Source organism: Gavialis gangeticus, unplaced genomic scaffold, assembly GCF_001723915.1.
Source record: "Gavialis gangeticus isolate Ggan-Ray unplaced genomic scaffold, GavGan_comp1, whole genome shotgun sequence".
NCBI lineage: Eukaryota > Metazoa > Chordata > Crocodylia > Gavialidae > Gavialis > Gavialis gangeticus.
In genome coordinates this window covers 75,478,637-75,500,102 of record NW_017729034.1, presented here as the reverse complement: position 1 = coordinate 75,500,102, position 21,466 = coordinate 75,478,637, and the positions used below count along the sequence as shown (strand labels likewise).

The 21,466-nt window shown below is 40.8% G+C and overlaps 1 protein-coding gene across 1 annotated transcript in view; it reads right to left on the bottom strand.

The window, feature by feature from the left end:
* Window positions 1-26: 26 nt before the first annotated feature.
* NOX3 (NADPH oxidase 3) overlaps window positions 27-21,466 on the bottom strand; it is a 62,733-nt gene continuing 41,293 nt past the window's right edge. Inside the window, exons 10-13 of the mRNA XM_019527703.1 lie at window positions 17,594-17,756; window positions 6,655-6,801; window positions 3,072-3,196; window positions 27-301 (exon numbers count right to left, since the gene is read on the bottom strand). Coding sequence (XP_019383248.1) covers window positions 175-301; window positions 3,072-3,196; window positions 6,655-6,801; window positions 17,594-17,756 — 562 coding nt within the window. The 3' untranslated portion in view covers window positions 27-174. The remainder of the gene's footprint in view (window positions 302-3,071; window positions 3,197-6,654; window positions 6,802-17,593; window positions 17,757-21,466) is intronic.

Below are 21,466 nucleotides of genomic sequence, written 5' to 3'. Positions count from 1 at the left end.
CAGTAGAATTATCCTTTTAGCTGATGCAAATTATCATAGTTTCCTTGAAGTCAGAGCAAATAGTTTAAATTATACCATTTAAAGATCTGGCCTGAAATCAGCATGAGGGGGAATATGAAAAAGAAAACAAAACACATTGTATACTAATATCAATTATAGAATTTAAAAAACAGTCTAGAAGCTTTCATTGTTGTAGTGAAAATGAACACCCCTTGGATCAACAGATGAGTATGAGTTGCACATTTTTTGAAGGCTCTTGGAGAGAGTTTTGGGTCCACAGAAGAATACACCGATACTATTGCTGCAACAAGAAGAGACATCAGAACAAAGAGATAAAATATATCTTTTGGCAATCCTCAGCTGTGTTTACATCTTACAGTACAGCTTTCTGAAAATTACAGTTTGAATGTGTTTCCCCATGTTAATGTCACTAAATTATTATCTCAAAACTACATTTCTAATTCCTTAGTTTTTATTGTATCTTATTTGGACATATGTGTTTCATGTTTATTATGTATCTGCACCTGAGCCTGTAAAATACTTTCAATGATAATTCTTTGTTTTCATATCTCATAGCTTTAAAAAATGGAAAAACACCCTTTGAGTTTAAATTTTCCATGCTTTGTCTCCAGCTGGAGGTTTTTTTTTAAAGCATGAAATCCCAGCAATTATTTTTAGTTCTAGGCAGATAAAAAATACACACCTTTTCACAGACATAATTTTTAATTTTTACATTTGAATTTTGAAATTTTACATATATGTTGTCTTTATAGAAACAAGCTTGCAAACAATTCTCTCAGTAAAAATAATACAAATTACTGAAAACTGGTTCCTTCTGCAAAGTAAGATACTGCAGACAGCCATTTTTAAACATTTGCCCTTACTAGCTGTGCTCCTGTTGGTGTTACATTTTTAGAGTTTGTACCACCAGGAAACTGAATCTGCAAAGACAAAATGTGGGTTCTGGAGGCTGATCCTGCCCACAATGGTATCCTGCTGCTGTTGATCCATTTTATCTAATGACTATTACAAAAAACCCAAACACACGTTGCAAGACAAGAAGAGGACGGGACAGGACCCAGGACCCTCTCCATTCTAGGGCCATGCTCATTTCACTAAGCTATGATCCCTCAGCCCTGCTGCCCACTTGTCCCCACATATTCCCCTCCTGGCTACACAGCACACAACCGTTGTGAGAAGAATGATGTGGGCAACGCCAGGTTTGTGATGTAATGGTCAGATCACATTTGTTCAGAGTGGAGTGGGATAGGTAGGCTCAAACTTCCCTCTTCCACCCTGGGCAAGTGTCCTAACCACTAGGCCATTGGGGTAAAAGTGAGAAAGCCAGATTCCATGTCTTCCAGCATCAAACAGATATTGGTCATACTTTTTTCATACATTCAAGGACTGACGTTGTCAGACAGACTATGATTACTATGCACAATGTACAGCCACACTGGAGATTTCTGAGTGTGCTCAGAAGTGCAAGTGGAGGTGGAATCCCCCCCAATCTACTTAAGTGCAAAAATGCCTTTTATGTGGCTGTATTTGAATGTGTAAGTAGCAAGACTAAAAGGTGAAATAGGATTTGGCCCTTAGTTTCTAGATGGGCAGTTTTTTGCATTGCACTATGCAACAGACATTAGCCAATGTGGTAAATTCCTGGTGTTACAGATATGCCACTACTCATACCCCCTGCCAAGAGATTCTGTGCACCTTTAAGGGAAAGACAACTTATGGGCCTAGACTCAGTACTCTACCAGGGTGATAGACTCTGGTTAGTTCATGAAATTTGACTGTCTCTCCCCCACTGCCAATAACAGTAGTTTCTTTGCCTTGAACCATGTGTGATAATATAGAGCCCCTTACTGCATAGAATTTTGCCCCTTATTGCATAGAAAATGCTTATCTTGTTCATTTTTTTCTTCTGAAAGGTTTGAAGTTGACTTTAAACATTGGAATCTAGGTTCATAAGCAAATGGGAGCTCTCACAACTTCCACCCTAGGATTTTAAAGTACTAAAACACCTAGGACAGAGATCAGAAACACTTCTCTGCATCATCTTTTGTTCTGTCTGTGGAAATTAGAACAGATAATATCTTTTCTTGAAGATTCAGGGCTGTAGTGTGAAAATTGCTAATTAATAGTTTTGACTGCAAATCTGCTTTTTAAAGATAGAATTTTGTAGTAGCATTGCTTAAAAAAATAAAGCTCATATTTTCTAGTCTCACTCTTTTGCCTATTTTTAATCTTCCTTTTTATGTCCTGATTTGTGCTTATTTTGACCTCTATCACAAGGTTTCCCTATTACTGTTATTTTTGCAATTTTATGGTGCTTCTGTAGCTTACTCTTTTCTCTTTGATCTCTTTCCCTTCCAGGTTTTATTTTTTTATCCTTTAAAAACTGTTTTCTCTCTCCTCTTTTTTTTAACTCTTTCTCCCAAGTGCAAAGCCTTTATTTTGCATTAACAGGTAAAAACCTTTGGAAATAATAAAGAATCACAAAGATTCCACAATTTTCTAGCGATGAATACAAAAATATTTCAAATTCTTGCTTCAAAGACTTCCAGGAACAAAGGAGCTTTTTTCAGACCACTAGCAAATCCACCAAGTTCAAATGAACTGTCTTTGCCAGCAGAGATGAACTAATAACAGAACAGCATAGTTTTGCAACAGTAGCCAAATATGTTAGGGGAACAAACATATCCTTGACATCATAAGAAAAAAAATCACAGTTTATCTCTTTAATAACCATCTTCAAGGGAAATTAATGTTACTTTGTCCTTTGTGCAGAACAGTAATTGGATTGTGTGTTTCAATTATATCTGGACAAAGGCCAGGATATTGAAATACTTCTAAATATTAGATTTTCTTGTCCAAAAATTAGATTTTATTGGCATTCTCTTTCCGAGATTTCTTCATTAAAAGCTTCATTAAGCATAAATCTTCTTTCTACACAGCAAAAAACTAAATTATTTTAAAAGGGTCATTTAAAAAGGCTTGCCCTCCCCCTCCCACTGCTTATGCTGAGAATGAGTTACATAATAAAGTTAAAAGCTAACCTGTCTTACCTAGGATGATTTTCTGCTATTTGCCTGAACTCAGTGTCCCAGTTTGGCCTTCCATAGAAGGTCTTCTGTCTCAGACCAGTAATTACATCCATCTTTTCATCATAATGTAGGGCTATATGAGTAGCCTAAAATAAATTTTCCAGCAAGATAATCATTTTAGAATCAACAATGTATACTCTGAGTAAGAGGTAAAGCAATAATACTGTCTCTGAATGAAGGATAGAAATACTAGTAAGGGTAAAATTATTACAATTACCAGACAGCAGCACTCCAGCACCTAAAACAGGCTGAGAGCTACATTTTTAAGAGTGTATACATACCTTAGAAAAACTTCCATTTTCTAAAGTGACTTAGGATGAGATCCTGAAATGGCTGGGTCCAGATCCTTTACATGCCTACCTCCCATTGAAACTAACAGCACAGTAAAAGCTCTGTTACCCGGCATCCATGGGGAATGGGGGGTGCCAGGTAATCAGAGATTTACACTTATCTCCAGCCTGACAGGTTGGAGGTGTCTTTGCCTGTTTGGGCTGCCACCCCTCCCGCCACGTCCGGTGTGCCGGGACTTTCATTCCCTGGCATCAGTTTGCTGGGGGACAGGAAGGGGGGGCCCTCCACAGGCTGCTTTGCCCTGGCTGTGGTCCATGAGGAAGAAGTGGGACTTGGCTTGCAGCAGCAAAACTGCAAGTGCCACGATGGGACAGATGCTAGTTAATAGAGCATTCCAGATGGTAAAGTGCCAGATAACACAGCTTTTACTGTAATTAAGTGTCTAAATACTTGAAGACTGGGCTAAAGTGCCATAGTTACTTCTAACACCAGGACGTGGGGTTCTGGGTAAAAGTCTACTATGGATTTCATTCATGACAAATAGTGAATTGGAAGGTAGGGCAGGGGAGAGTTAATCATTTTAATGTTGAAAGAAAATAACTTGGGAAAGTTAAACAAAAGTAGATATTTAGTAGTAATTTTAAAATAAATATTAAATATGTGCAGGTGATGGACTGTCTGAGTACCGTAACCATTTTATTTGTACTTGGAAGTTTCTGTTGTTCATGGATTAATAAAGAAGATTATATGCAAGCTGTGCAAGAGAAAAGCTATGATCAGTGTTACTCTGCTGGTTTCCAGGAGGGCATATTAGCCCAGGCAGAGGACCATGTTATTGTACCCAGAGGACTATTCCAATACCCAGGTTAACTCGCTTAGAGCTAGATTATGTATCTCTCCTCTACCATGCAGAAATGTGACACAGATATACCCTAACTGTGCGGATTGACGCACATTCTACATTACACCCATTACCATTATAGCTGAGTACCATTATAGCTGAGTACCTCACAAGTATTTAAAAACAAAACCAGAGCTTCTCTCCATTTTCTTTCCTGTATGGGTAGGAGTAATGTGGTTATTTTATATTATAGACTACTATCATTATTACTGCTGTCCAGAAATTATTGAAGGAAAGCTACGTCAAGAAATGCATTTTGCATCTGATCATGGCATGTCTCATGGTTATTATTACCTCTTGCAAGATTGTATTCCATGGTTTGGACCCATTCTCCAGGAAAATTTCATCTCTAGGGCACATGAGTCTTCACTTACTGCTTGACAGCATAATTGTTTCAGTGGAACATAACTCCCATAAGAGGTTATGATTGTAAGAAAAGATTCATTCTTTGTGCCAGGACCATAAGGGACATTGAGTGTCATAAGTAAGAATTTGAATGGGGTTCTTTGTTCAATGGGGAACTGATATAGATTTAGATGATTTGTTCATGGCATGCTATGGTGCTGAGCAGATGATTTGCTGCATATTTCATTTAATGGAACTGTTCAGGCTGTTTGGCTTCATTCCTAAGTGCAGTAATGCAGTCCAGAGGTCTCAAATGCATTGCTAAGTCTGGGTTTTATTGGCTGCAGTATAGTTTCTTGGCCAGCTGCAGCTAGAAAGGAACTTTTTGCCAACATTTCTGTTTGGTCATCCAGTAACGGTGAGGAATTTGCAATGACCTCAAATTTATGAATAAAACAATGTGAAATGGGGGTGGTGGTTTGGAGGAAGCAAATTCTCCAAAAGGCTTATTTCTTCTTATTAAGATCACCTCTGTCTTGCCTGGGTTTAATTTCATCCAACCGTTCTTCTTTCAAATTCTGAGCTGGGCAGATGGTAAGGTAGCTTGGAGACAATCATAGATTTCGACTGTTGGAAGGGACATGGAGGACCATCTAGTTAGATTCCCTGCATAAGTATAGGATTTGCTGTTCCTAAACCATTACAGACAGATACCTATCCACCCTCTTCTTGAAAGCTTCCAGTGGAGACTTCAAAACTTCCCTAGGCAGCTTGTCTCATTGTCCTACTGTTCTGTACGAGTTTCCTCCTGAAATTTAATCTAAAATTAAGTTCTGGTTTTGTTTTGTCAGGGAGATGTAAAGCTGACTGTCATCTGAGTATTTCTGATATCCAGGGATCTGGGTTTTCATGGAAAACATGGATTTCTCACTTTACCCAAGAAAAACATGAATTTCAAATTTTATTGTAGAAACATGCAGGTTTTGCACTTTTGCAAAAACCTCTCCCAGGCTGGCAGAGTTCTAGCCTGCGAGGGGCTGTGGGGAGCAGCAGGAGGGCAGGGGGTGCCATGTGCTTGTATATGCACATGGCCACCAGGCACCCTGGAGCTCCCCTGGACTGAACTGCTCCCATTGAAAGTAATTTTGCTTCCCATGTGGGTACACATTCAGATGTGTGCCCAGGTTGGTGGTTCATCTCTTTTCTTTTCCTGCAATAGAATCCTTCCATTAAATGGAAACAGCAAAAAAATAAAAAACAAGAGGGATTTTCCTGCAGAGCTGCCACAGAATGCACTCCACTCTTATTTGTATCCCACTTGACCCAAATGACCAGTTAGTAAAACACACAGAAGGATGTCTCATTTGGATGAAAATAAAGAAGCTAAGGGAGACTCCTCATTCTAGAAAATATGTATCTCTGAGTGGGGACTTTTAAATGAAACTGTGGGGCAGGGGGGTGGAGGGGAGCAAATTAAAACAGAATCAATTACCTTTCACATGTGAATTAGCCTGTGGAACTCATTGCTACAAGCTACTGCTGCAGCTAAGAGCTGAGCAAGCTTCAGAAAGAGTATTGCACAGGTGAATAACAAAGGTATAACAGTAAGGTTTTAAAACCATGAACAGCTTCGGAAGTGATGTCAAACCTCATTCTTTAGACTAAGTACTACCTTAATGAAGGGCCACAACAAATTTTACATGTGGATAAGCTGGCCCATAGCAGTTTCCTACAAGGTTTTCCTCACCTCCTCTAAAGCAACCAGCAAGATAACCTACAAGATATTGGATACTGGACTAGATGGAAAACTAGTTTTATCCACTATGTCAATTTCTACCTTCCCATCTGCCTAAAACTGCAATAGAAAGGAGCACCTTAGTGCTTCTACCTGTACAATTCTTTGTCTTTTTGAGTCACTCATCATTCATTCAGCTGTTTCATTCAATATGCTGCCATACTGGAAAAGTAAGGTATATTAACTCAAACACACAGTTATATTATTATTACCTGACTTTCGTCCCAGCCAGTAAGAAATATGTGATAACTTAGAAAATGGGTTTTTCTTTTCTCAGCCATTTGTGTTTCCAACAAGAACAGGAGATCAGCAAACCACTCAAAGGCAGATGGATCTCGGCAAATCCAATAGAAATAAACCTGTCAGGGAAAAGCAAGGAGATTCAGCAAGACACAAGCTTTCAACAAGGTTTCTATATATAAAGATCTTAAACTATTTGTATCAAGTTAAGTGGTTAATCTTATAGAAGCCACTGTACTCCAGTGTAAATTTAAACATGGTCCTGTCTAGTTTCTTTAGAGTTTCTTTGTAGCTTTGTCCTTTTTATTCTTCTTTTATGTGAGTGAATATAGTGATTTAAGCATTAATGCAATACACACACCTTTCCTTCTAACTCTGCCAGTACATCTCAATACTGGCTTATAGTACCTAATTCTGCTTTTCTTTGAACAAAAAACATTGATAACTTATAATTGCAGAGACACTCAGATGTGTAGAAATGGGTAGTAAGACAAGGCCACCACACTCGGTTACATTCAGTATCAGTTATATTCAGTACACAGGCTGCCTGTTTTGGGGATGAATCAGATGAATCGGTAAAGGAAGGTTTTGGTTACATGAAAAGAAAGGAGGTTAGGACGGCTGAATGCTGGATTACTTGAATTCTTTCCCCTTCTCTGTCACTCTTATGCCATGTCATGTAAATCACTTAAATCAAACTTTGTATAGAGCAGTGTAACCAGTGGTGGACAAGAGAACACAAGCCCCAGGAACTGACTAAAGGGCAAAATGGAGGCAGGGGGCACTGGAATAAATGCAGGGGGCTCGAGGGTCCTGGTAGCTGCAGGCTCCAGCTGTACAGAGAGCGGAATGAACAGAGGAAGAAGAGGCAGAGGCTGGGTTACTGAAGGAGGTGTCCCCCAGCCTGTCATCTGCCCCTCCCATTGCCAGTAATGGTTTTACATTATTATTCAGCATGGGAGTTGGCAGCACCTGCAGGGTCATGGGAAATCCTAACTCCTCAGGTGCCACTGTCTCCACCTTCTGGATCCTTTTTCTGCCTGCAGCTATCAGGATCCTCCAGCCTTTCTGCTTCCATCCCCTGAGATCCAGACACCCTCTGAAGCCTGTAGCTGCCCAAGCACAAACCCTATGGGGTGCACCCCTTTTTATACAGATGATAAGTCATTGCACGCGCTTCAGTTTTTGGGTGCTTCTGTTTGAGACTATAGGGCTTAATTTGGAGAAGAGTTGAGCACCCACAGCAGAGACTGAAGTCAATGGGAACTCCTCTTTGATACGAACTCTAAAAAAACAGCTTCTAAATATCTTAGATTGGATGTCCAAGAAGAGTTGAGACTTTTTACTTTAAACCTTTTGTATGCTCAAATACTTATCTGTGCAACTGGGATAATAACAACCCTTCATGTCAAAGGGTGTCATGAGGATGATTAAAGTGTGTTAAGCACTGAGATGCTCTGGTGATGACTGCTACAAAAAAGAAAGTGGAAATTAATAAGTCTGTCTTTAGAGCACCATTTAAATAGTCTGTAGGAAATAAAGCATGGAGCCATACATCGAACAAAAAAGGAGGAAACAAAATATTGCAGAGCTGCTTATTAACTGATTACTGGTCATTCTGTGCACTGGATGAGGCAGGGCTCCTGTGGAAAAAAAGTATTTGATCATATAATTAAATACTATGCTTTAATTCATATACCCAATGAGGCCAAGTTAAAGCTGCGCAAACAAACAGACTTCTGGCATCTCCTTTTAAGTGCTTGTCTTCGGAACTGTAAAAGTGTTCATTTAGTGCTCATTTTCATGTGCTATCATTTGTAGAGTGCCCAAAAGTGTGCTGGTTACAAACATGTAAGATGCTACTTCTTTTCTCCCACATAGAGAAAGAAGTTAAATCTAACAAGAAAAAAATGTGATGAAGGAAATAAAAGTAAAAGAAGTGTTGCTTGGTACTTCATTCATTGTGTACATGATTTGTATAAAGTTTTGGCAATTTTTAAATTCCTTTTCTCCCTCTAACCTGTCTTCTTGTCCTCACCATGCCCCTGACATTTAAATGCCACAGGTAGTGTGACAGCTGTGTCCTTATAGGCTTTTGTCTAAATCACAGCAAACCATGAAGGCTTGTTAACTCCATTTTAAAGCTGAACAAAACAAAAAGTCTAATCCTAGAGCCTTACCTTCTGTCCATCCAGTTGGGTGCTTGTTAGATGTCATTCCTATGTAAGCTTTTCATGTTTTTGAATAAATCATAATCTACATGGACCATATTTATGTTTTGGTGACTGTCATAATTTGACATTTGCAGCCCACTTACATTGAATACATGAGGTAAAGGTGTTCTTGGGCACAGCAACAAGGCCAGATGGCAGGATGTAGATATGTAAAGTAGGAATTAAATAGGTAAAGAACAGGGGTATGAATGGCATCAGGATTAGAGTTATTTGGAAAAACCTTGATTCTAATTACCTTGGGTCTGATTTACCATTCTAGTTACTGTTTTTTACTTGAAGTTAACCTCAGTGGAGCTGCTACTGACTCTTGAAGCTCATTGGCTTTAAAAGATTTCTTTGCATAACTAGCAATGGTGTGCTTTTAAGTTAACTGCAATATAGCCTTATGCTTTAGACACCTTTTGAATGAGAATTTTGAAATCTTTGGTTGCATAGTACCTCTGAAAATCAGATAATTGGAAATTACTCATATTTATTCCATTGTGGCTGTTGCTGATTTCTGGTGAGAAGTTTTCCCTGCCACCTCTATTTGGCAGTCTAATTTCTCAAAGCTTTCCATCAATTTACCGTATAAAATATATATGGTTAGCACATCGAGGTGGAGAAGGAATGGATATAATAACCCAAATCTAACATATTGGCCAAATTCATCCCTGGAGTAACTACAATGAGCTATTGTGATTTTTGGGTCTCACAAACCAAATGAGAAATCTTTGTTGTTAATGAACAGAATTGTTCATCACTATGAACATTTGTGGCCATGATTAGCATTCTGAGAAAGAAGGAAAAAGCTGTTGAGGAAGACTGGCCTATGGAAAAATAAAACTGAGGCATATGGACTTCTAATAAAATAAGGGTAATAATAGCAAATACTGTTTATAAAGAACTTCCCTTTCCTTCCACTGAGATGCCTGGGGCATTGCACAGCATACTAGATATATAATTAAAATATAATAAACACAATAAAACATACCCTTTTTAACTGGGGAATAAAAACACCCAGCAACAGTTTATTTCTATAATTAAGACAATATTCTGAATTCTATATTTTTATTATTAGATTCGTAGCATTAACTGCCTGTGCTATTATTTAGGATTCTCAAAAAGTCTTATTAGATTTATGTTTCCCTGGTCTCCACCCATCCCACCCTCCTCTACTATATTCATCAGCTTGATGGCTTGCACAAGTCACCCGCCCTAAATTTTCCAAGCGCTCTTTCAGCAAATTGAGTTAGATGCAGTATTACTATTAATCAAAACTGTAATGTAGGATTTTGAGCAGTGTGTTATTCCTATAACACTCCGTGCCCTTGCAGTGCTCATATATTTATCATTCCTTTTTCCTCCATCCCACATTTTTGTACAGCAAACAAGAACAGGGAATTCGGATCCATCTTATATAACTGTGCAGGCCTATACTTCATAAGTCTGCTTTTACCACATAGTAGGACATTGTTAAAAAGTACTCCTTAATGAACATTCACCTTCCTCTCCTTCTCTCTTCTGCACTCCCCCACCCCCCCTATGCTTGTGAACACTGGAGAAGTGAGTAGGGCTGTAGTGACCAAGGAGATCCTGTTTGTTTAGATACAACATAGGCATAATTAATCAAGGAAAGTCTAGAGGAGGATATTCATCATCTGTTCTTACTGCTGACTCCTACATGTGTAACATATAAACTCCTCTAAACCTGCTTCCAGGAAGCTGTAGATGTCCTGACCATTCCCACAACCTGACTAGCTATGCTAGTGGTACAGCCAGCCACAATATAGTTACCTTTGATTCTCCACTCTAAAGATGAAGGCCTTGCAAGGGGGCATTGCAAAGATCAGCCAAAATTTAGCAGTCAGACTTATAGGGATAAAGGCTGCTTCTCAAAATCTGTTTTATAATGAGGTTACATTTGACAAGTGAATATTGTCTTTTATGCATTCAAAATTACTATGTTTTCCTAGTAAGCTTGTGGGAAGGGGTAAAAAATAAGGGTGGAACAAATGAGGATGCAGCTGTTTGCCAGTGCTAAAATCCAAGTTACCAAAATAATTGAATACATTCTAATGGCAAATTGCAAATGAAGAGCTGTGGATGTGGGGAAAAAAATCCAGCCTGTGCATAATGAAAACTAGTGGTAACATTCCAGTCATTAGCCGTAGAATATCCAGGCTTAATCTCTAAAAAGCAATAGCACAACTATGGCTCTAAGCCTATTTACTTGTGAAAAATTAATTAGATAAATTTGTACTGCTTTTGGCTTGATGGGTTTTTTTTTCTAAATTAAATCACTGCAGGGTTTATGGAAGGTATGAGTATTTGTATCTCTACTATATGTGGGCAACACTAAGAAATATTTGTTCAATAAATGTAATGATAGCTGTACTCAAATCAAAACAAAGTTGTTAAAAAAAAGAGAAACCTCTCATTTATTTCCTTAATAGACATTTCTATGGTACTCATCACTGCAGAAAGTGCTGCATACTTTGCAACAGATTAAGTTATTTATAATTATATTATAAGTGGAAGCTCTTAGCCAATGAAAAAAGCAAAGTTACTCTGAAGGCATGGGCAAATTATCAAGTTCCTCCAAGGTAAACAAGGGTAGGGATTTACGGTGCATCAGCTACTCTATATGCTTTGACCTATAATAAATTAAAGCTGACCCATGGTAGCTTGCCCTCTTCCACTCAAGCCCTTACCCCTTGGTTAGCTTTTAGCTATAGGGTGATATGAGTGTGTATACAGGCAAAGTTACATGACATACTATAACAGAACGTACTATAATACTAACTCCATGCCTTTGTTAACTTTGTGGTAACTTGTTGATAGGCTCATGCCCTGAGATTGTCACTGTGATCGATAAGCAATATGAGCACTTCAGTCTCCTACAGCATCTTCCCACAGCACTGTATCAAATTTGACAAACTTTAATAAATATAACCTCATAAACACCTGTGAAAAATAAGTGAAACAGAAATGTTTACATGTAAAATAGAAATTGTACTCTACTCTGTGTCTCACAAGAGTCCTGTGGCCATTTGGTATGTTGAACCTCAGGCTTTTATCCACCTGAGAGGGCTATGAAGTCTAGCAATGCATGTGTGGAAAGAGATGACTGCTAGTGAAATATAGGTCATTCCTTTTGCATTTCTTGTTATTTAAAAATAAATAGTTTTAAAAAACAATGTATAAAATGTATCCTTCCACTGTGAAAAGTAGTCCTTCATAAAAGGAGGAGAAAACAGGAAAAAAGTTCATAAATGCGTTTCCTTTGATATTTAGTATATACATTAAATTTTAATTTTCTTTCCAATGGGAATTGAAAGAAATTGATCTCACCCAAATTGATCTCAATGGGTGAATCTACACATGCCATTAAGGTGACATGATAAACTCTGATACAGTTACCATCCCCCCAGGTAGGGGAGGGGAGGCTAGGCTTTGGTGCTGCCCCAGCCTCCCTTACCCCACCTTGGGCATCTTGCTGCATGCCAGAGCACACATGCACAGGCATTCCCTGGGGACAAACTGTAGTGGCACAGCTACGTGCTGCTGCTATTTGTCCCTGGGGAAATGCACATGCATACTCATCTGGATCTGCCTAAGGGTGCTAAAGTGCAAGGCTAGGTGGCAGGCAGTCCCTGCATTTTAACGCCTTTGTTCCCCAGCCAGTCCATGTCAGTATCTACACATGCGTTTCAGTGCATGTAATTACTCCGCCATAGGATAATACTGTCCCCGACAGTACTATCCTACAGCAGACTTATTTTAATTTACTATGCCCTAATACCTGTGCATGTGTAGAAAGTGATACTTTACGGAGGAGCTAATTAAGTGAGCTCCACAGTAAGGTGCATGTGTAGATGCACCCATTGATTCTGTGATCTCTTTGGATTCCCTTCCACAACTAGACAATTATTTCCTGATTCCCTTTATGCGCCCCCTTTCTCTCTCTCCCCTCCACACACACACACACACACACACACACACACACACACACACAAGGGAAGCTAAAAACTCCTTTGCATCCTTGATGTTACTCCAAGGCTGTTTTCCCCTAAAGTGCAAGTTCCATTTCAGAAGGTGTTTTGAATGGAAAGTTCCTAATGCTGCATTACACAGTACAAAGGTTGTTTAGGCACAATAAAAGTGATTAAATCACTCAAATACTGTAAACCACACACTTATGCATGTTTTAATCACTTAGAACAGTCCCACTGAAGCCAATTTGCAGGAACATTTGTTAGCCCAAATTCTACAAGTAGAATAGCACATCTTAAATTATTCAAGAAAATCTTTGGCCCCATCCCTCTATATCCACTCTTAGATCACACTATCTTCAACCAAGCCCAAAAGGACAATGGATGGTAAAGTCACCCCTTATTAAAAATCAGACTAGGAATTACTTGGTACCCTGTGATATTTTTCTTGTCTAAGAATCACCAAAAAAGGGTACAGATGTGGCAAGGCAGAAGCATTTGACTATTACTTAGGGTTAGGCCAGAATTCAAAATCAAATTGGCTAGCGTTCCTATTGTATGTTACCAAGTTCTTGTAAAAAGTATTTCCAAGGGCTTGACTTAATAAATCCTGCACACAGTTTCTAGACCACCTTAAGTGATCTCAGAGAGCATATAGGGGGGTTTGAAGTGCTTTTTCAGCAGCAGCTTGTCATCAAACTGCATTTTTAATTTGCTTTTCCCCTCTCCTCACAAAGGTTCAAAAATAGAATCATAGGGCTAGAAAGGACCCCACAGGATCATTGGGTCTAGGACCTTGCATGAGCAGGAAAGTCATCCGGGGTCAGACGACCCCAGCCAGGTGACTGTCCAAGCTTCTCTTGAAGACCTCTAGGGCAGATGATTGCACCACCTCTGGAGGGAGCTTGTTCCATAGTCTGGACACCCTAGCTGTAAAGTTTTTCCTAATGTTCAGCCTGAAACTATCTTCCAGGAGTTTGTGGCCGTTGTTTCTAGTTTTCCCCCAGGGTGCCCTGGTGAACAATTGTTCACTGAGGCCCTAATGTATGCCTCTGATATAGCGGTAAGTCGCAATCAGGTCCCCTCTCAGCCTTTTCTTTAGGCTGAAGAGTCTGAGGTCCCTCAGCCTCTCCTCGTATGGCTTGCTATGCAAGTCCCTGATCATATGGGTGGCCCTTTGCTGGACCTCCTTGAGCTTTAGCATGTCCTTGTTGAAGTGCGGCACCCAGAACTGGATGCAGTACTCCAGCTGCAGCCAAACCAATGTTGAGTAAAGTGGGTGAATCACTTCTTGGGATTTTCTGGAGATGCATCGATTGATGCATGCCAGAGTTTTACTGGCCCTAGTGGCTACTGCATCACATTTCTGGCGCATATTCATGCTGGGGTTTATTGTTACCCCTAGATGTCTGTGAATGGCAGCTGCCATGGCTTGGGCAAGGCAAGCAAACAGGAAAAGGGTGGCCTTGGCTGGGAATCGAACTGGGGCCTCCCCACATTGCAAGCAAAAATTTTCTCGCTGAACCACCAATGCAGCACTTAGACCTGCACTCAAATCCATGTATATGTACCCTCTCACTCAGATGTTGTTTCAATATCAGCCCATTTTTCTGATATATTGAACTAATTCTGCTTAAGTTTTTAGAGTTAAAAGTAGTTTAAAAGTATAAAAGTACAACTCTCTATTATGAATAAGAAAGAGACCTTCAGACACTTTTTTCTTAGCTCTCCACTGCATCTTTCTATCCCTCCACAATTATCTCTTCTTCATCCCAACTTCATGAGGTACCGTCTTATTTATTATCTTTTCCTAATTACAAACGATAGTTTAGAGATTTAAGAAAGCAGGGTTTTCAATCTTTTTAAATAAATGTACCCCTGGCAGCCGGACGTGGAGCTGGGGGCCATGCCTGGACACAGAGTGGCAGTGCAGGGTGGTGGATGGCGGCGGTATCTGCCACTGAGTGCAAGCTTCCCCCTCCCCTCCCCGTCCAATTGGTTGGGCGGCACCTGTGCAGCCCATAGAGGGGTGCTGCTGACCTCGCCTTGCCCCAGCCCTGCTTCTGGGGGGTGGCGCTCCGTCCCTGCCTGCCCATGTGTACCCCTTAGGGCCTTACCAAGTATCCCTGGTGAAACAACCCCTGACCTAAAGCATCAGATATGCTTTTGTCAATGAAATGATCAAAGGTGGTTTGTGGGAAATAACCTGTACTTGGAACCAGAGTATCTTTTTGAAGTGCAATGATTTGTATTGTTCTTTCTATGCTTTTTAACTTTCTGATTTTCCAGGGTGAGAGAGCAGCTGAGTGTTGCTGAATGCTGCTTGCAATGCCATGAGACTGAACCAGAAGCACCAATATGAAAACTACAGATGGAAGTGGAACAGAGCCTTTCTAGACTGATTCAGAAGAAGATGGTGTAAGCTTTCTATTTTTGTTCATTTGTTTGAGAAAAAATATACTTTTTGAAAGAAAAAAATCTAAAAAATGAAGAATTGTTTAACGCCTATTCATTTATAGTTTTTAAGAGGGACACTTCCATTAAGTTATTAAGCAGGATAGAAGCATTATCAATCTCCTTCATGTTTTAATTATCCTAACCTCCTCCCTCCCCAAAATTGCAATGAATTGTACTATAACATCTATGTTGGACATAGAAAAAAACAACTGTGCAGCTGTTAAAACATATTTTCCTCTTTTTTAACTTCTCAGTTATTGTATTTAATGGGTATAGAATTATATTTTTTGAATGGTAAGATCCCAAATCATTAGGAGTTGATGCACAGCTGGATGTTTTTCAGGATACTACAGCCAGTTCATAGCAATGCTGCTTTGCATAATCAATGTCCAAAGCTACATGGTAATGTCAGTTTTCAGAATCAGAAATGAAAAGTGTATATACTTTTCTGAACAGAATCAGTAACAAGAAACACTGTATGGGACACCACACCTTTGATGACTTGCTGAAACAAGCTGGAAGTTAAAATGGTGTTATTTCTCTCTCCTTTTCTGATGGAACTAACCAGACCAAATTAATCCAATTCTGAAGTGGGTTAAATAGTTCTCATAGTAAGAAATATTTAAACCAGATACCAAATGAAGATAGTCCAGGTTCCCCAGGCAGATTTAATCAGTACTGATCTTCTGGATTTCATAGTCACTTCGGTAAAAAAGAAAAAAAACACCCCCAGCCAGAGTCAAAAGTCATGCTCATTAGGCCTGTGCAAAGTGGCTAGTATTCACTTTGGATTTGGCTGTTTTGGGGGACAGTGATTCAATTCGGTGATTCGAATCACTGTCCCAAATCAATTCAGCTGAATCTGATTCAGAGATTCGTTTATAGCCGAATCGGCCGAATGTTCAAATCGGCCCCTGCCTGCTCTCAAAGGCTGCCCTGCCTGCTCTCCCAGCATCGGGCTCTTTGAAAAAAAAATCCCACATTCACTAGCTGCTGCCAGGTGGGGGGGAATCCCAACTGCCTCACGCCACATGGGGCGGGGGGGTTGCCACAAGCCCTCTGACCCCTGCCTGCTCTTCCAGCCTCTTCTATGGCAGCCCTGCCTCCCCCATCTCCTGGCCCTTTAAAAAAAAAGAAAAAAGCTCTGACTCACCGGGTGCTGCTGGGCAGAGAGATGATCCCCGCTGCACCCTGCTGCCCTGCACTGCGTGGAGGGGTCTGCCACAAGCCTCCAGAAGCCCTGAGGCCACTCCAACAGCTGGTGAGTGGGAGCTGGGGTGGGCAGAGCAGCCATGGCAGGACTGGGAGAGTGGGCAGGGGGCTTGTGGTAGAGCCCCCCATACAGCATGGGGCAGTGGGGGGCAGCAGGGATCACCCCCCTGCCTGACAGCAGTTGGTGAGTTGTTGTTTTTTTTTAAAGAGCTGGGGCAGGTGGGGCAACCATGTGGCAGGGGGATAAGACAGCAGGCGGGAGTCAGAGGGCACTCAGCGGGGCATGGGATGGGGCTTGGCAGGGGTCCCCCCATGGTCCCCTCCCCCTTCCTCCAGCCTCTCCTCCCCTGTCCCCTACTTACCAGCATGGAGTCCAGGTCCAGCTCCCTGCGGCAGCAAGTGGGGATCACTGAAGCTGTCCAAATCTATTCCAAATCAATTTGGAGAGCTTCAAATCAATTCAGACCTTTTAACTGGTCTCCTGATTCAATTCAGATTTGGAGATTTGGCCACCGAATTGGGCCAAATCTCCTTCGAATAGAATCAGCACCTGAAGCTTTGTAGAGCCCTATTGCTCATCACCTGCACCACTGATGTGGTATAATGATGTAAAATTATCCAGGTCATACTGATCAGGTTGAGAATGAATTTACTTATAGTAATGCTCAAATATCCTTCCTCACTTCCATATTTATTTGATATCTACATGCCAAGGTGAATTGTGAGGAGATGCTACTGTGGTTGAAAGCAAACTGTAATGAAAATGTTCAGGTAGGCCATCAGTAGAGTATTTCGGCATTAACAAGCATTTTACCTAAGGCCATTCTGGTGATTCATTAGATCAACTGGACATCAGACTGATGAAATAGTACCTCCATCCCAACAGAAATAAAGGCAAGTTTTCCAAGGTTAGATGACCTAGGAGTTAGTCATCTAATCTAGACAAGAATTAATTTATTAAATACTCTCCCAAAACCAGGAGATGTGGGGACAGTGAACTTTTTACATGGAATCATAACCAAACTTCCCCCTACCTTCTCCAATATCAGTTCTGTATTAGGATTGCAGCATATATACCAGATGGATTTTAGAACAGAGGCAAATGGAGTGACTCCTATTCCTGCTGCAATACACATGCTGACTTTATAGTGAAAAATATCTGTAGTTGCAGCTCCATATGGTCCATCCACAGCCAGTCTGGAGAAACAAAATAAAATTTGTTCAAAAAGTCAGCACCATATCAACATGACTTAAAATGAGGTATGTGTTGGGCTACATTTTCAAAAGCTATGCCTCTGATGCATATGTACAAATGGCATGACTAAACTGGCACATAAATTACCTTCACAAATAGATTTAATGTTCAGGGGTGAAATTTAATAGCAAATAAACCATTTTTTGTGAAATGAAAGAACAAGAGCACCCATGTGGGTTAGGGGCCTGGCCATCTATTTAAGCATGCAATTGCAATTTTCAGGCTTTCTGAAATGTGATTAGTCATATAATTGCATGTCCAAATTTAGCAGAGACATTTGCATATTTAATTATGATTTACTGAAAAGCATCCTGCTTTTAGAGCTTTATTTTCTGCATTGTATAAATCAAAGCAAGGAGGAGCAGATTATTTTAATCTTTTTTTAAAGTTCTTTATACATATTAAAGAAAGAGAGATCATATGCATTTCTTAACTCTTTCAGAGAAGCAAGTATTTCAGAGATATAGATCTGGAAAAACTAACTTCGTATGTGAGCTAAAAGGGGGATGTGAAGGAAGAAAATGTGTTCACATGTGAAATCTTCTATAATCAGCATTTTCCAAAGAGGATTCAATACAATTTCTAGAATAGAACAGGAGTTCAATAGAAATTAGACCTTGAAAATGAAGTAAAATCCTCTATCCCATTCCTTTAGGAAGCTAGAATGTTAAAGGCCTGTACAGAAGTTACTGGCCTGGACAGGCTTGTAAAGTGGGTGGATCTAAACCCGATGATGTTTAACACTGAGAGATGTAAAGTGCTCCATCTGGGGAGACATGATCCACAAATAATTACAGGCTCAGTGGTGCTACACTAGCCAGCACCACAAATGAAAGAGACCTGGGGGTCTCTGTACAGGCCTTTAACATTTTAGCTTCCTAAAGGAATGGAATAGAGGATTTTTAATAGTTCATTTTCAAGATCTAATTTCTATTGAAATCGACCACAAAATGAACATGAGCCACCAGTGTGATGCTATAGCCGGGAAGGTGAACAACACCCTGGCATGCATCAACTGATGCATCACAATCAAGACTAAGGCTGTCATCCTCCCACTCTACTCAGCATTGGTGAGGCCACAGCTGGAGTACAGCATCCAGTTCTGGGCATCATACTTCAAGAGGGATGTAGAGAAGCTGGAAAGAGCCCAAAGGAGGGCCACCTGAATGATTAGAGGTCTGGAGAACAGACCATAGGAGGAGAGTCTGACAGACATAGGACTCTTCAGACTGGAAAAGAGAAACTCAGGGGGGACTTGGTGATAGCTTTTAAGTATATAAGGGGTAAACATCAGGGGCTAGGAGAACATCTGTTCACCAAGGCACCCCAGTTGTGGTGGCTGGGCAGGTAGCATCAATAGTTGCTGTTCTTGCACCCCTTCTAAGTAGGTTCCTGGGGCTGGTTCCTCAGTCACCCACTATTCATTATGGTATTGGTCTTAAGTCTTGCATTGTCATACAAGTGCAGGGTATTCCTATGATATCTGCACAGCTGATGACAAGTCTAATCTTATGCACCTTTTAAACCCTAAATTCACATTGACTTCAATAGGAGTTTTGAGTGCTAAGCATGATCAAAGCAGCCATAGACAGAAAAAATAGATGTATCTATAGCTATATGTTTTTACTTGAAGCCAAACATTCAAAAACTGTTAGTGCATGCTTTGCTGCTATTTAATATGCAATTTCACATGCCTATCATTGAAAATTTTTGAAAAACGGCAGAGCAAAAATTAAGGGTAACTGAAAAAGGGAAATATTAACTCATGCTGCAGGATATAAGCAAACCAACAATAAAACATGAAAAATAATAGATTTTTAGGTAATGAATATTTTTGCATTTGTGTGCACTACTATACATTAATCTTTCCTTCCTGTCTTATTAACTTTTATATACTTATATATAACTTATATATAACTGATATAACTATATTTAACTTTTCCCACATCTGCCTATTTACTTGCAGTATTTAAACTTCACTTTTAATATGGTTCAAACAAGTGTCAGACTGCAAAACAATAATCCAGGAAAAGTGATAAGCTCCACCGTTTGGGTTATTTGGAGCCAAACTGGAGACACAGACACATATGCACCCTCTACCCCCCAGCTCCACTCCCTGCAGAGAGCCAGTGGCAGTAGCAGCAGCAGCAGCCATGCTACACCATGGCCCTGCCAGGCCCCAGGCACATGCAGCCACTGTTCACTTAACAGAGACCCCTTTCCTCCCAGCCCAGATTCCCTGGACAGGCTGTAAAATACCCTGGTGCCAGGCTGCTGGCCAGTGAGGATGCGGGGTTTGGGTAAGTGCAGCCCAGGGGGCAGGGCTGGCCCACTGCTTGGGCAGAGCAGCAGAGCTCTACCTTAACACGGGATGGGATATAGTACAGATGTTCAAAAATGCTCTAACCTAACCTGCTTTAGTCTGACCACATCCATTGAGGGTTAACTTAGAGCATTATCTGCTATTTTTGGTGTTCTTTGAGCCATGAACGTCTGTTCAGTTATGGCTTTAGAACACTCTCTGCGTGCTTAACACATGATAAGTGTAGATTCACAGATTTATACATTCATAGAAGTTAGGGGCTAGAAGAGACCTCATGAGATCATCAGGTCCAGGCCCCCTGCTCTAAGGCAGGAAAGACTGCTGAAATCAGATGACCCCAGCGAGGTGTGCATCCAGTCATCTTTTGAAGATCTCCAGGGAAGGTGCTGTACCACCTCTGCGGGGGAGTCTGTTCCAGACTCTGGACACACGGACCATAAAAAAGCTGTTCCTTATGTCTAATCTGAAGCAAACTTCTATCAGTTTATGACCTGGACTTTGCTTTTCTGCAGGACTCTCTGCATCAGTAATTTTCAGTCCAGGTCTTGTAGCACTCCAGGGTGCTTTGAGATCCTTTCTAGGGCTGTGCAAAATGGCACCATTCTATTTCGACTTGCGTTTCGATATTTTGATGGAACAGCATTTTGTTTCGATTCGAAACTGCTGTTCCATTGTTTCGTCCCATAGGCTATAATGGGGAAGGTAGAACAGCCTATATCTTTGTCATTTCTAGCCTGATTTGGATGAAACATGCAGGAATACTAGCCCCTTCTGACAGCATGAATCCTGCCAAGTTTCAAAGAGATAGGTGTGGGGGCTTTGGGGAAACTGTACCTCAAATTCTTGAAAGCAAAACTCAAGTCATGTCTATATGTGAAGCCACAGCAGGGTCAAGACTGCAGGGGTGGTGGCCCCTGCTGAGGCCACAAAGCCCGCCAAGTTTCAAGGAGACAGGTGCAGGGGTTTTGGGGAAATGGCACCTCAAGCTGTGGACAAGCAAAACTCGTGACATGGGTGACACTGTATGTGTGTTAAGGCGCATCAGGGTGACAGCTGCAGGTTTGCTAGCCCCTGCTGAGGCCACGAAGCCTGCCAGCTGTCGAGGAGATAGGGGGGTGGGGGGGTCTGAGTTCTGGGGCCCTGCACCTCTAGCTGCTGACAGGCAAAGCTGGAACACACAGCTCAGTAAATGACACCGAGGCAGAAAGCAGGGCGTTCAAACAGTGCTGCCTTTTATGCAGTTTTTCCATCTCTCCCCCAGAGCACTGGGATTGGAAGAGACCTCAGGGAAGGATGACAGTCACTGGCAAGCTACACAGTCAATAATGA